Source organism: Protopterus annectens, chromosome 4.part0 (assembly GCF_019279795.1).
Source record: "Protopterus annectens isolate FY-2018-M chromosome 4.part0, PAN1.0, whole genome shotgun sequence".
Lineage (NCBI taxonomy): Eukaryota > Metazoa > Chordata > Ceratodontiformes > Protopteridae > Protopterus > Protopterus annectens.
The window spans coordinates 583,868,648-583,885,153 of record NC_056733.1 but is presented as its reverse complement, the minus strand read 5'-3'; the positions used below and the strand labels follow the sequence as shown (position 1 = coordinate 583,885,153).

At 39.1% G+C, this 16,506-nt stretch overlaps 1 protein-coding gene across 2 annotated transcripts in view; it reads right to left on the bottom strand.

The window, feature by feature from the left end:
- The window catches only part of FOXN4 (forkhead box N4), a 211,418-nt gene that overhangs the window by 13,436 nt on the left and 181,476 nt on the right, over positions 1 to 16,506 (bottom strand). For both annotated transcript variants that reach the window (XM_044068515.1, XM_044068516.1), the window contains 3 exons: positions 8,814 to 8,910; positions 3,802 to 4,009; positions 899 to 1,276 (listed from right to left, as the gene is read on the bottom strand). In XM_044068515.1, the coding sequence (XP_043924450.1) occupies positions 899 to 1,276; positions 3,802 to 4,009; positions 8,814 to 8,910 (683 nt within the window). The remainder of the gene's footprint in view (positions 1 to 898; positions 1,277 to 3,801; positions 4,010 to 8,813; positions 8,911 to 16,506) is intronic.

Here is a 16,506-nt window from a genome sequence, read left to right as displayed (position 1 = left end):
GTTAACACATGATAGGAGAACAGAATATATTAAAGCTGTCATCAAAAGACACTGGCATATTTTACAAACTGTACCACTGCTAAAAGAATATATAAATGGAGGCACTATACTTGGATAGAAAAAAATTAAAAAAACAATACAAAATAAATTATGTTACAAAGTACAGATAAGATCAGTATGCAAGAAGAGGAGTGATAGAAAAGAGACATATGCATATACAAAATGTAGCTTTTTTTAATTTATAAATAAGAATAAACAATGTGAGTGCCCAGTATCAAAAGAGGTGATCAGTATTAATATATATGCTGATTGTCATAGCAGAAACACTTATAAGGCACAATGTAACATACGTGAGGCGTTTTATATAGGCAAACTAATAAAAAAACTAAAAGAGAGAATCGGAGATCATATATCAAATATTAGAATACATTGAGAGATCAGTGTTTTATACAAACAAAATAGAGACACAGATTCACAGCATACCTTTAAATGTGTAGTACATGTGCAGGTAATAAAGAACAACTTAGGGAAGGTGATATAGTTTTGAACACAGAGAATGCTGAATACAAATGGATAAACAGATTCAAAGCACATAGCTTTGCTGGTTTGACTGGTACTGTTAGTAACTCTCTCAGACCAACACTACGACATTTGAAATATTGGCCTATGTTCTTTTTCCCTCTGCCTATTCTGCTAATTAGCTTTGCAGCAAGGACTACTAAAGCTCACTACCTGAAAACCCCTATGATCCCTGAAGGAAACAATAGGTAAGCAAATCTGAATGAGATAACCTTCCTTTATCAGTAATACATTTATTTGTACGTGAGATTAAATACACTGTAATACTGATGCTACAAACTATAAATGCTGTCTCATAAAAAATGAAGGCATGTCTTACCATGTAGTGCGAAGTCAACAATACTTGGGTCCAGTGCATCCACTTCTGTGCTCAGATCTGCTGCCATGCTGAGAAAGTCTGTGGCAGCTTTATTCAGTATTTGCTGAGCCTGAGGACTGTGACTCATATCAGAAAGTGCATGCAGTGGTGGAGTCTGAGCTGGAACTGGTGAGTCTGGGGCAATACGTGACTGAGCCTGAAGCTGGTGATGATGGAGTGGTACTGACTGCAGTGATAATGTCATAACAGGCTGCGACTGTAACTGGGAAATAGTGATGCCTCCTTGGGTTGTTGTTATGTGCGTTACAGAAGAGTCCACAAGTTTGCTTTGGTTTTGGCAGTTTTCAGGCCGGTCTGTTATTAGTTTGTCTAGTTCATCTGTACAGAAATGGTAGAAAAACAAATTTATATGGCACCATCTTGTGCACAAATGCAGTTTACATCAATAGTCCTAGCCTCCTGAATATCTTTCTACTCTTATCTAGCAACAATATCTTTTTCCACCTACCTGTTAAAAGGCATGCATTTGTACTAGTATCAATTTACTGTAATATTATTATTGACATTTCCTTTTACTTGTGTACCACATTTCAATTTCTACATAGGTAATATGCATATTTACATTTGTGACTGGCTTTAGAATCAGTCAAATTTTTACTTTACTAAATGCAAACTTTGTTATATTACCTACTATGTATTACTAAGTACTATAGAAAATATGTATGCATTTCATATAAGCCTTTCATTGTTGCTGAATATGACAGAATTGAATAGTACTACTTCTCTATGTATATTTTCTCTTTTTATTTTTTTCTGAAACATGGTCATTCAGAGTCAGACTTCAGAGCCAGACAGCAGTGGGTTAAACATATAAAATAACCCTCTATATCAAATACACATATCTTGTTACCAAATGATAAACAAAAAATGAAAACATGCGTATGCGGGCCAGATTCAATAAAGCCTACACTAAGTGTACACAATATGCATTCAAGAACATCCCTACCACATTTTTGTTCTTTCTAGTCACTCAGAAAGATTACACTAAGTGCACATGTAGTTTACACTTTGTGATAACCTTTATGAATCCCTGTCAATATTTAAAGCTGCAAGAAAATCAGTAGGAAAACTAAAATTAGGAGAAAGAAGGTATGAGTTATGCCTATGTTGTCTGTTCACTCAGAAGGGTGTACACTTGGTGTTACTGAATCCCAGGGGCAGAGTTTAACTTGAGTGAAAACAATTTTTACACATTGGATCAGTAGCCAGCAGCCTTGCTTGCATTTGTCAAGTAATATGCCACAGTGTACATCTTTGGGTAGCAAAGCAACATCACCCCCCCCAAAAAAAAAAAAACAGTCAGTTAGAGAGGTTTGTAGTGTTTGTATATGGTACAATGTTGGGTACAAGCATTTTATAGTGCTCTGAGTATTCAGAAACATATAATGCTCTGTGCAGTCCTGTTTCTAGGAGGGTTGCACAGTGTGTTATGAAGGAGCTATTCAAAGACTGCTGAAGTCCTGCAGTAGTATGAAGTCTTTGGCAACCAGTGCTGGATAATACTGCATGCAAATGCATCACTACAAGTGTGTAGCTGACGTAAAATAGCCATGTGTGTATTCCTAGAGCCTTACATGGGGATCAAAATAGAGCAGTACATGGAATCATAAACAAGATCTGTCTCGAAGTAGAACAATAAGGACTGAAAGTGGTAGTTTTACAGTGTATACTTATTGCTATCTGTGACAGTAACAGGTCTGTTAACACTACATGTGTTTGTATGAGTACATGTGTATGTCGAGATGTGTAGGGGTACCATTACAACTCTATTCTAGTGGGTTATTTGTGTGTCTGTGTGAGTGTATACTTAAGTACTGGAATGTGTGTGTGTATGTCTGTGTGCATTTATTTGTGTATAGGTGCCTATGCAACAGCTTTGCATGGGCTGGAAGAGAAACACTTAATGCAGTTGGAAACTGTGTTACCTGTTCCATTCAGAGATATGTAAATGGATCGCTAATGAGCTTTTGCTCTATGCAGCTCCTGCATGTTTCTGAATCACTAGTTATCTCCACAGCACTACTAGAGCACAACAGCAAAGCATGATTCATGCTACAGGGCTGCATTTGCTGAACCCCCTCCCCATGTGCACAACTGCTGAGGTCTGACCTTAAAATAAATTTGTACAGTGACTTAACTGTACAGGGAATATTTTTCTTCACAGTGATGCACAGTGTTGTTTACAGTTTGAATTGCCACCTTCATCAATGATGATCAAAATCGCTCAGGATGTCAAAACTGATATTCAGTGTCCTCCTAGGAAAAGCAGTGTGGTGGAAGTACCACATGGTGATGCAGACATAGCATATTGTTTAACAATGTTGGCAGGCCATAATTCACCACACAGTTACCCACTTGCCCTGTCAAAGAAAAGCATTGCCTAATTCAAAAAAGATTACATTTCTAATGCAGATGATGCACACATATGAACAAGGCTGTTCAAATTATTCTGCTGGCTATATGGAGTTCATAGTATGCACAGCATACATTTTAGATACAGCTGCATGTATAACCTTGACACTCATTAGACTAATTTAAGTTGAAGTATTATGTTTAAGGCATCAGAAAGTCTGATTCATATTCTATGTATGGGTACATAGACCGACATACAAGCAGGCATTTATCAAAATAGTTCCCAATTTCATTAGTAAAAAAGGCAACCAGACTGTAAAAATTCATGAACTTTTTCAATTGTGATTGATTCACTGATTGGTTTAGGCATGCAGGAGTTTCATCACAGAAAAAAAGTCAGCTTATACCTAACAAGCAAATGTGATTTCAAAGCATGGATCTGCTATATTTAAAACATGCAACTGGACAAAAAGTTTCTGGAAATACCTTACCTGGATTAGCCATACTTCTTCTAATTGCTGCCAAGTCCTTACGTTTCCATTTCTGCATCTCTTCCTCCATCTTTTCTATCTTAGCAGGGTTTAGGGCCCATAGACAGCCTTTCCTTGAGGAGCCACTCATTTTATTTTCTACCTTCTCAAAACATTTATTCAGTGACAGATTGTGTCTGACAGAATTCTTCCAACCATCAGGAGCTGTCTAAAATGAAATAATGCTGCTGTAATATCTAGTGCAGTCTTTACCTCAAATTGGTTAACATTCTAGCACGTTTTACAGGATAAGTAGCAATGAAGAAAATGTAAAAATATGCTAAATAATTCATATTTTATGGCTAAATTATCTATGCTTCCTGTCTCCCTTGTTATAATAACCCTTGTGCTCGTACTAACAACGTTATGATATTTGTGCTGAGTATATCTGAAGGTTAATATAATGGACTTCTGTACTGGGCAACCAACTTTTATTGATGAATGATATTGCCTGACAGTGGTATTCTCAATACCATTATTCAGTGGAATTATTTTCCTGATGTCTTTGCTTTCATCTCTGTGCTAAGGTAAAGGGGGCACTTACTATCTCAGAATCCATTTCTGATCCCTAGTAAAATGTTTCCCAAGGGATATAAAATAATTTAAACAGAACTTTACTACATTATAAACCCACTGCCATGCTAAATGACTTACCAGCTATAAAGACTTCTGCAAAACTCCTAGTACAGATATGATAAAAAGATGAGATGAAGGTGAAGTAAAAAAAAAAAAAGAGGCCCAGTTGAGATGTCCTGTTCTGAAGCCCTTGAATACAAAAAACAAAAATATTACAACTATATTAAACCGAGACATTTCTGGATTGGGTTCAGCCAGTGGGAATACTCTCAAGCAGTAAGCACCCTGCAAGTAGCAAACAGCTGCAAACTCATGGGAAAAATCCCCATGGAACTACATTACCAAATAAATCTGTCTTAAGAATGAAGCTCAGATTTCACTGTATAATAAAGGTGTAAACCAATAACTGCAATACGTCTGCTTCAGAGACATAATTGAAGCATACAACAGATACAGTAAAAGGAAATGCACTTTCACTGCATAAAGACACCTAGAGGTCACAAGGAAGAAAACTAGGTAGGTAATTAACCACTTAGATACTGCAGAGAATACAATGAAAAGTTATAATGCTTCAATGAAACAGTCTGATCTCACAAATAAAAGTGGTGCACTGTATGAACCAGGCCCCTTGAGGTTAGAGACAACCTGTCTACAGTGACCATGGCTAATATATGACTTGGAAGAATGAAGGAAGGTTTGTAAGCATGAACATGTTCACAAATGATGGAACATGTGCCCATTACCCACCTTTCTTGATTCTGGTAGATACAGCTGAACCTGAGAATAACCACAGTTTCATTGTTAACAAAAACAGCTTCCATAGTTCTGAAATAGTTCACTGACATCCACTGGGTGAAAGCAAAGCTCCATGGAAAAGAACAGAATGCCAGCTACATAAGAGTGCCAGCTAGGGCATTTTCTATTCCTACATTATGGATTACTATAAGGCAAAATCCCATGATCCAGGACCCAGGGCTAGACACTTGGAGTTTTCCTGCAGTGGGAATAAGCAGTGATGTCTCCATATTTACAGGTTCATAGGTTCACACTAAGTTACAATTAGATATTGCTAAGAAGCTTGGCCATTTTTCGAAAATATAATAATTTATGATCACTAATCCTATTGTCTAGATTATTTTTAAGGTATATAAGGAGTTGCTTTGTTTGATGTGTAAAGGCAGTCTATTCCATATAGAGGAGTTGCAATGTATTAGAAACTTAACATGCCAGCAAATGTTGTTAATCTTGGGATGAAGGTCAAGGTTTTCGGAACAGGTGTTTTCTGGATTGTAGGCTCTGTGAAGGTAGAAAAGGTTGAAGAAAGATGGGCTTTCATTGTATGGAGAGCTAGACAGATCACCCCCTCCCCCTTAGGAGTCTATCAGAAGCAGAATAGATGGAAAGGACTTTAAATTATCAGGATATAACCTTGGTCGCCAAACCCTGTCATATTCTTATTCAGTAGTCTTTGGGGTCATGCAAGCAAGGTCAAGTGCTTGGAAAGGTACACCCAAAAGGAGAATGCATATAGATACCATTACCAAGACCTCTTTGGATCTGGAAGAAATACTGCGACAGAGAAATGAACAAGATAAAATGATTTTGTAACTAAGAATGGAACTTGATGGTAAAACAAATTCATTATCACAATGAGTACCATTGGCACCACCGGCAGTGATGGTAGCATGGTATGCTGAAGGTCTTGGGTTGAATCCCAAATGAGAAATACTATTCTGAGCCATTTAGACAGAGATACTTTAGTGACTGGAGGGCCCAATCTTTTCTTCTTCATATGACAGAAATTGATCAGATTTGGGGAAGAATTAAAGATGCTAGAACCAAGTTTAAATCCCATTTGATGCTGGATTCTGAGACACCAACATGAAAATTTGATATAGGCAGCCAACTGAAAACTCTAATGGGATGCAGAAGATCCTAAAAAAAAAAAAGTTCTGCTAGAAAGTCTAAAATAGACTGGATAGATGCAGTAGGATCTAATATTTTCCTTTCACATCTATCATTCTAGCAGTGCCTTAGCAGTGGGCCTTCTCTGTATGTATATGTGTGTGTGTGTGTGTGTGTGTGTGTGTGTGTGTGTGTGTGTGTGTGTGTGTGTGTGTGTGTTTCCAATTTTCTCATTAACAAGAGAAAACTTAAAGGGAGCTGAAGAGAAACTTGTCTTTTTATTGTGTTTGGAAGGAATCATGTGTGTAGCAGAAGAAGAGATCAAAAAGATGGTGACAGCATTGGAGTTAAGAAATGTTTAATCAGGGTGGAGGGGAAAATGTACAGGGGAAGGTGTTTTAATTTAGTAAAACTACCCATGCAGGAGAGATGCATATTAGAGGCAGTTGTTGTAGGAGACAAATACTGAGCCTGGTTTCAGAAGACATACAAGACACTCCACTTGACTGGACATAACGCTTGGTTAGTAGTCATTATACCAAGAAAAGATTCTTGAAATCATTCAATAACAGAATAGTTAATGGAGGGACAACTGGGTAATTACCATTACCATCTGCCAGTGAAAATCTCCAGGCACTACAATCACAATCCTCCTCAGCAGATTGGAGGAGGAGGACTGACACTTAGGTCTGTTACAGTTACAAACAAGCAAAAGGCCAGCACAAAGAGGCAGTTAAGGTTGATGATGATGTCCAGTACTCATTTCTGTGAATAGGATTTATGGTGTTTTCTCCCTACAAATCCTTAAATGAGCCAGGCAGCCTGAAGTAAGAAGATCCTAAACTGGAGATCCCTGTAAATAAAATGGAGGTCATACATGTGACCCTTAACTTGGGAAGTGGAACTGGTTTATGAACCAGGCCTAAAAAAACAGGCCCCAAGTTCATTAACCTTTTGATCCTCTCCTACTATCTTGTTCCTTTGATGAATGAACCTCTGCCTATTCCTTTCAGCAATGTTCTGCAATCATCATGTGATTATATTGCTGATAGATTTCATGCAGGCCTCATGCTTTAAATGATACCTGTAGTATGTGGTCATGATGTAGTTGTAGTACTTCCTGCAGTTAGCAATATCACTAAAGGGTGTGTGTAAGTAAAAGCAGTGGTACTGGTATTACCCACAGGTACACTCAAACAGCATGAGTCATTTTTAAAAGCAAATGCATTCCAGGATTTCCTAACAGATTGAGTCATTTTTTAACAGCAAATGCATTCCAGGATTTTCCAAACAATTACTTTAAGGAGAGCAGCTGGACTATGTGGACAGTGGGAAAGAAATGGGTGTTAATGTATTAAAAATAACCCTTTACCCCAGTGTGGAGACATGGGCATACCTCTCAACCTCTTGGCACAAAAAAATCTGGACAAAGCCTGACAGAATGGGGGAGTAACAAAGGCCCAAAAATAGGAACAGATTTTAAATATTGCTCTTACAAACTTAGAAAGTTGCTAGAATAACAAGGTTTGTCTTAGCATGCGTTTTTGTGAATGACATTGATATAGTGTCTGAAACACAAATGTATATCATTATTTAGTGACTTCAGTCCTCATATCTTCCCAGTGATATGCCAGAAAATCGCAAATTTTATGAAGAACAGACTAAAAATGTGAGGGAAAAATCTGGACATTCTGTGAAAATCTGGAGAGTTGAGAGGTATGGCATGGGTTGTCTTTCTCAGTAGCTGAGGAAACTATTGCTGACTGGGTATTAATTACAGAAAAGTAATGCTACTGCTTGGATTCAGAAGTCTCTTTAACTAAGATTTGCTGTATATAACCACTTTAGCCCACAGTAAAAAAACTGTCAATTCTGCCATTTTTGTCAAGGCTTTTATGCTAAAGTTATACAAGTTGATTTAAATTACATTTTTAAGTACTCTGCATGTGTGAGTATGTTATGTTCATGGAAGGGATGAGAGACTAGAAGCAATAACTGCATCATTGGCTAGAAGACTTCAGATATTGCAATTTTCTTTCTTTGTAATTTTTAGTTATTTAATAAGTTACTTTTACATATAACTGTAAGATATAGTAATGTAACTGAACAGAGGTACTCGTTCAGCTTAAAAAGTTACTGCTTATCCTCTAAAAATGAATGAACAGAAGGACAAAAAAACTTACAGAACATCCTACTGCTACGGTGGGGGTCGGGGGATGCTGTCACACGGATAGATCACTGTTACATGTCAATGCATACTGAGCAGCATGGGAATTGCTTGCCTGTTAAAACATGCTGTTAGATACACAGGACTTTTGTCACACAGTGGCATGTCAGAGATCACATCATATCAATGTGCAGAAAACATGCCCACGCTTTCCACTCCTGCCTATTATGAGTCTAGATAAACAGGAAGAACACTTACAGTCAGCAATAACTCTACCCATGTCATCAGTAGTAAGGGGCCAAAACAATACTGTATGCAGGCTTACTTTAAAATATGGGAAGTGATCCTTCATGAAGCTGTAGATTTCACTCACTGGGAGGCTTCCAGTTTTACTGTTCTTCAGTGCCATAGCAATTAGACAGCTGTAATAAAGAAAACAAATGATTGTCAAATCAAATTTAATTTCCATGCACTTGGCAAATTTTGTTACAATTCTTATCTTTCTCTACTGCATACCTACACTTCTAATGGTTAAGATGAGTAAGATAGGAGAACACATTTCCTATTTTGTTACTGGAGCTTTTCTCTCCGCTGAAAAGGGGCTAAAATAGCCTAGCTAGACAACTCCGGTCAAAAAAACCAATAAATAAATAAATAAATAAATACATACATACATACATATATAAAATAACACATTCCCTAAATTAGCAGCAACTGAAACTCTCGGTGGAAAGAAGAAGACAATGGTAGAATTTAAATGCATTGGTTTCCTGAACAACTTAACATACAACTAGTGTAAATGATCACTGTAAACATGTGGTTTGTTTTTACTTTATCCTTGCACTCAAATCAAAGTCAGATAAATCACAGATAAAAGCCTTTCTAGTCAACTGTGAAATTCTCTTGCAGCACTCAAGTGGCCTAGAATGCACTTTAAACTGAAATACACCCAATTCTGTAAAGTGCCTTGTACAGACCTTGTCTATGACCTAAAATTTACCATCAGACATATGCAAGGTGTCTTTCAAAGGTAAATGCACATTATACTTTCAACACCTTTTTTGAAGTATCTCTTAAGACCTAGGTAAATATATACCTATATATAAATACATAAAGAAAACAAAATGTTCCCAATTAAAAACATTATACACCATATATATTTTTATATAACTATCATTAATCCAACCTTACATAAATTGCTCAGTTCCAGCCTTTCCTTAAAACTCGCTAATCTCCAAAAACATTACACTGCATGTATTTTTCACAAACTTCCATTTCTTTTCATGCAATTTCCTCCTACCCTTTTCTAAAGATCTCACTTCCACTTCTTTTAACTCTATTACAATATTCAAAACTTCAAATACAATTGGTTTAGACTTTGATTTCCATTTTCTAGTAATTGCTTTTTTCCCAGCCACCAAAATTAAATTTAACAAGGCGTTACTATGTTTAGGCAATTCAAATATTGTGCCCCTGCTCAAAAAATCATTTACTTAGTTTCACCATTTGCTTACCCAACATTTCTGATGGAGTGCTCTGTAGGGAATTTGTAAAGTCTGCCAACTCATTACACTCCCAAAACATATGCTCTCAGTAACCTCTTTCTTCCCCATCACACCTCCAACATCTGGTGTCTACCTGAGGAAAAACTCTTTGGGGTCTGCTTGGGGTATAAACATGCAAACACTTCCAAGCAAAAATCCTAAATCTTCTAAACTTAGTTGCATATTTGGGAGCCATACAAATATTCTCCGATGGTTTCCTTGGGAACTGTTTATCAAGTCTTTCTTCCCAATCTTGTTTAATCTCCTCTGATTGATTCCTATAGTTATCGTGTAATATTTTATCTGCCCTACTAATTACCACTTTTTTAGCAGCAGCTTCTGTTCTTAGATTCAACTAAAAACTTTACTAGGCAGGTCTTTCCTTTAGGATTCCATTATCCCATTATCTTTGCTTATACTCTGATATCAATCCCTAATAATGAATGCAGTCTCTAGCCTGCAGTCCAAATGTCTTTTTGGCCTCTTCCCATTCTATTTCTTTGCCCTTCTAGTTATTTGCTTCTGATGCCTTGGTTCCTTTTCCAGTTTTCTCCAGTAAATTCCAGCCTCCTCTTGCCTATTCTCTGGACCCCTAGTTGCAGTACTTCTTTATCGGCAAAATCTTTCTCCATTCTCGTACTGGCATAGTTCTTAGAATTGTTTCTGCTACTTTATGAATATAACATTCTGTGTGGCTTTTGTTATTCTCCTTAGGGATCTGCAACCAAAATCCCTCTATGTCCTTATTTCTTGAATCCCCCCCACCCGTTTCATCATCATCCCTTTAGCTCAAATCAAATAATCCAAAACCACCCTGTTCTATTGGAAAGATCAACTTACCCTACTTGGTCCTTGCTCTCTTGCCCTTCCAGATAAATTCCTTCATCTCTACTATTTGTTGTCCACAACTTCTCCCCTGGTTGATAAAAATATATCTGACTTGTATATAAAATGAAAGGGACTAAAAACGCTAGTTGTATCTTGCTATCCCTATCCATAAACAAAAGCTTCCAGTTTCTCAGTTTTTGTATTATTTTTTGTTTACTCTCTCCCCACATATCCTTAGCTACCATAACAGAATCCTTTTTAAGCCATACTCCTAAATATTTCATTTTATCGTGCCCCCATAAATATGGGAATTGCTGATTACAGCTTTTGTGGGTACACAGTTTGTAGCTATAGCTTTTGTTTTATCTTCACCAATTTCTATCCAAAAAAGAATTGAAACTGTCTAAAAATGTCCCACAACACTGAGACATTCATTTCTGATTTCATCAGTTACAAATAATATTACTTGCAAATAAAGCCAACTCTTCTGGATTACCATAAATTATATCCTTGTATTTCTGAGTGTCTTATTTTCTTTGCCATCATCTCTAAATATAAAGTAAATAACAAAGGCAAAAGAGGATACCCCTGCAAAGGTAAAAGCACATTCTTGAGCTTTGTAGCTACTGTATTACTCAATGGAAAAGTATGACTCACTAATTGTGTAAAATTCTTTTCACTGGATGAACCTCTAGACAAAAGCCAGGCTTCCTATGGATTGATTGGGTTTTATTTTGTTGAGAAAATTGATGGTGATTTCGTAGACTTGTAAACTATATTGATTACAGCTTTTGTTGAGACCTGATTTTATAAAATATAGTGTGGATATTGATATACTTACTTTGAGGTTGGACAAGTTACGGTAAAGGGAAAAAGTAAAGTAGACTTGAAGCAAATTTGTCTTTTTAAAACAAGGTTATATGACCTTGGAGTTGGTACATAAAGAGACTGGATGGTTGGGGTGTGCACAAGGAGGCACAGACCTCCCCTTGTAAAAATGTTCCATCAGCTTTCATGTTAAGCATTTTTATGTATTGTGGTGCAATATCTGCCAATTTATGTAGCTGTTGACAGTTTTTCATGTGGCAGCTTATTTTCGGTTGACAGTTTTTCATGTGGCAGCTTATTTTCGGTTCACTAAGTCTCAAAGAATAGAGAGTTGAAGACCCATTATGGACTGCAAAACCCAGTTCTTCAATTATAGGAAGCACGACAAATGCCTGCCTATTGATGTATCCATGCTGTTACTGTGCATCCTTCTTACCTTATTCTGCTTTTGCTTAATGCCTCTACATTCCTGTCAGACATTCTGCAGCTCACCACTTTTCTTCCATTGTCTTGTAAGTTGATATACCTAACACTAACTTAAATGTTTCTGATCTCCTGTGAGAGGCAGTTCAAACTGCTTCTATATTCTGCTATCTCCATTTTCATATGCTTAAGCTTTTAGCCTACTCTTGGTACCCTTACTTTTAAACAAACATTTGTAGTAGAAGCACCTTTCTGAGCACTGAAGTACCATTTTCTTAGTTCTCCAATGAAAAGTAAAGTGCTGCCAACTGGTGGTGTAACGTGGTCAAATTAATGGACAAATCAGACATTCAATCCATGGAGTCTCAGGACACCAGAGGAAAGCTTCTGCTGTACCCACGTAGTAAGACAGAAAAAGCCAATTCACATAGAATGATAGCCTTGGGGAACCTGCTCACTCATGCACAAAATGAAAGATAGGTAAAGGTTAACCAACCATCTGGAATGTACTGTAGCCTAGGAAGCCTGAAGGGAAGAAGTTACTGTTAAAAGTACTCATGATAATGTTGGGTGGTCAAGAATTTAGTCTTATAGAAGGTTCCTTACTTCCTGTACTAATACTGATGGATGTTAGAACCGGCTTGACAAACTTTTCTTCTCAATCAGACATCTGCTGAGGATTGCTTTTAACTTGTATCAGTTCCTTCTTCAATATAAACAGATAAATTCTGCAGCTTTCCCTCCAATTCTTTCCACAGTACAAAAGAAACTTTTAGTTATGTACTTACCATAACTTTAGATGTTTGGGATCCATCTCACCTACATTCAATACTGATGATGGGCAGCCCCCCCTCCGGCTCCGACTCGGCACGCCATGCTATAGAGAGAAATCTTATTGATTGGCTTATATCTTATATGCACCACCACACACCACTAATCCCCCAGATCTTGTTTGTTGTCATTATGCACAACTTGTTTATATAACAACTATATATATTGTTTGATGAAACAACATTGAGATGACACAATATCCTGATCTCCTGATATCCTCCTCTCCAAGGAAGGAGGGGGGAAGGAATGTGGGTGAGTTGGAATGGCAATCTAAATCCCAAAGTTAAAAAAATAACATAAATGTAACTAAATATCTGATCCATATCCCATCTCCTCACATTCAACACTGATGGGACACCTAAATCCTGGGTGGCTCATTGGAAAAACACTCCATTGAGCACTGAGACTCATGAAGCTGATCCTCCAATTTGTAGGAAATGAAAAAGTGTGCGGAGAAGTAAATGTGGCAATGAATGGAGAGTGTACCATGCAGCACAAATGAAAATGTCACTAAGCTTGGCTTGGAATGAAATGAAGTAGCCATAGCAGCCATAGTAGTGTAGTTAGAATAAGAATAAGCTTTAAGAATAAGAATAAAATAATAAGAATGTTTGCAAGTCCCCATCCATTTTGGCAATAGTGACAATTTATTGTCCTTTTGCTGCCAATTAATTGTCTGCAAAGGATTTGTTTGATTGCTATCTTTGTTTGAAACGCAACTGCCTTGAAACTGCCTGTGAACATCAATGTGTGGAATATGAATAATACTTTGAAAGAAGACTGGAAGTTAAGATACTTGAAGGAAGCAGAAACTGCAGAATGATTGCTGGAAAGAGAAACTGAAACAAAGGATAAGAATAGGGACAGGATTTGGCCTTTGGAGGTAGCTGAGTTCTAAAAAGGAAGCGGAGAGGTTTTTACAAACAAAGCCTGAAGCTCTGAAACCCTTCAGGCAGAAGTAATAGCAATAGCCACCAAGTCTTCAAATCACAAATGTAATCAATTTTAAATCACATGTGTTGAGAGAAGGAAAAGGGGAGTCCGGAAACCGATCGAGGAGCAGGATGAGCCAGGATAGGAAATCGAGGCATCTAATGTCTTAAAAAGATGGGACATAATCTTGTGCTCTGTTGAAGGTGGGTTTCTCATTAAAGGTTGGTAAAAGAGCTGGTGAAAAATTGGAAATAGTTAAAAAGGAAACTTGAAGTTTAAAGGAAGTAAAGAATTTGAAGTTTCAGTATATGGAGAAATGGAAGTAAAATGGGCTCAGAGTTGAGCCAATTAGCAAAATCTTTTTGATTTGTAATGATATCATTTCTTTTTAATTTTGTTTGAATTTCGACAATAAGGATACAACTAGATTACATAAGGCATTGTTGTTACTACTGGATCCAAGGAAGGAGCCAAGCCGTCAATTTTAGGGTTAGGTGGCTAGTGGAAGATTGGATTTGATAAAGCAAAGTGGTGGGATCTGGTCCAGCAGGGACTGGTCCCATAGCTGACTTGATGAACATAACCCCTCCAAGGCTGGACCGAGAAAGTATGGAGCCACCAAGATCATTCTGCTTCCGGAGACCGATGCCTTTTGATTGGATCACCTTGGGGGAGAACTGGGGGGGAAGGGATTGCAGGGGAGGGCAACTGGGAAGAAGGAAGGGGCCAGCAGAGCCCATGGGCGAAGGAAGGCGGGCCAGGAGAACTTCTTCCCGGGGCCACATGGGGGAGAAGAGCTTGGGAGGGGTCGCAACATGGAACTCCCCATTTGCTGATCCAATGTGCCCTACTGTACATTTCTGAGGGAGATTGGATGGGGAGACAGATTTTGCCTGCTCCTAGTTCAGATTGGTTTGGATAAGAGAGCTATGAGAAGCCTATCGACACAAAAGATTCCCAAACACCATTGGCCCATGCTCAGAGATGGGCTCTCTGTCCCTCTCTGCTTCCCATGAGTTTCTTCAACCCAGCCTCCCTCTGCATGGACTTCCAGATAACTGCCATGTTGCCCTGAGGAGTAATTGTGAAGAAGCTGAGTGGTAATTGAGAAGCCTTGCTTGAAGGGAAGGGTGATATGAGAGCAAGGTCTCTTGCCTCTGGCTGTTTGCTAAGGATGACTGCCCTCCCCATGGCTGGGTGCCATCTCTGGTGCCCCCCACCCCGGCCATGGTCCCACAGTGGTCGGGAGGCCAGGAGGGATCCCCTGAAAGGAACAGGGAGGACCAGGTGGAACAAAGGGTCATCCCCTCGTGAACCTGGAGGGCACACTGATGATCCACCAATTCTTATGGGGAGCCATGGGATGACCTGAAGGGAGTTCCTGGAGAGACCACTGAGCTGGACCACTGAGTGGGGGTTAGAAGAAAAGTAGGAACACACCAGGCAATCACCAAGGGACCTAACTGGGATAAGGCAGGACCATTTGAGCTAAGCTGGAGGCGTTTTCTGTAAAAAGGAAGACTGTCATGGAAGTAGACAGGTCTATCTTTTTGACTGGAATCTTATCGACCCCTATGAATCTTATTCGCTGAGATGGCAGCATCTCAGATTTTGGCCAATTCAAGGTGATAATGGCGCATTGGCTAGTGATCAGTAGATGCTGATTGGTGGCCAGTAGTAGATGCTTGAGGTGGGAGTTAGGAGTGGTAGTTAGAGATAGGAAAGGTGGGTGCTAGTCGACCTCTCAAACTTGGTGAACCCCTCCTGTGGGCTGTGGTGAGCAGACTGAAGTCACATGAATTGACAGGGACTGTGGTGAAACTGAGAATGAAAACCCTGAAAAGACCTGGGAAGTGGACTGAAGATGATAGCTGGATAGCGACGGATTATGGAGAATTGATATGATAATAAAACCAGTATGATGTATCTATGGAATAGTAAGTTGACCAACTTGCCATTTCTTTGTGACAAGAATGGTTAGAAGTCATGCAGAGGAAGAATTCTGAGATTGCTCAGTCCTTTTGGCCTGTTGGAAGAATAAGGAAACCTCAGTACTCTGGTCTGCTGGAAAAGGGGACGGTGAGTAAGTTCCTACCTTTAAATGGTCTTCGGGCAGCTTTTGTGCTGGTCATGCATGACATTTGGCTGACTTTGGAGGGTGCTGTTCGGGCTGGGGATGGGGGTGGGGATCCTGGAGACTTGTGGGATCCTGGCGATAATTCTGGACTGGTGGGTGGTGTCCGCGAGTAATCCGGCTGGTTCCTCTGGTGATACCTTCCAGGTGGCTCCCTGGTCTACGAACCCAGGGGGTTCCCTGCGGTGAGTGAAAAAGCCCAACTGGCCACTGCTGAGAGTCCGACAAATGTCTCCAGTGTTGCGAGGGCCTCTGGAGCCTCTCCCCCTTGCCGTTCAGAGGGTTTCTCCTCTGGCCCTCTGCCTCCGAAGGCCTCCTGGGGAGACTGGAAGGGCCTCTTCGGACTGAGAGATCTCCTGCCCTCCTTTTCGCTGGGATTCAGGCCTTCGAGAAAATTTTAGCCTTGCGGGCGTCATCTGTCTTTCCTCCTGTTTCTTGGCCGACAGTCCTTTCAGGGTGTCTGCAACAGAAAGGGCAAGGCTGGACTTCAGTGTCCT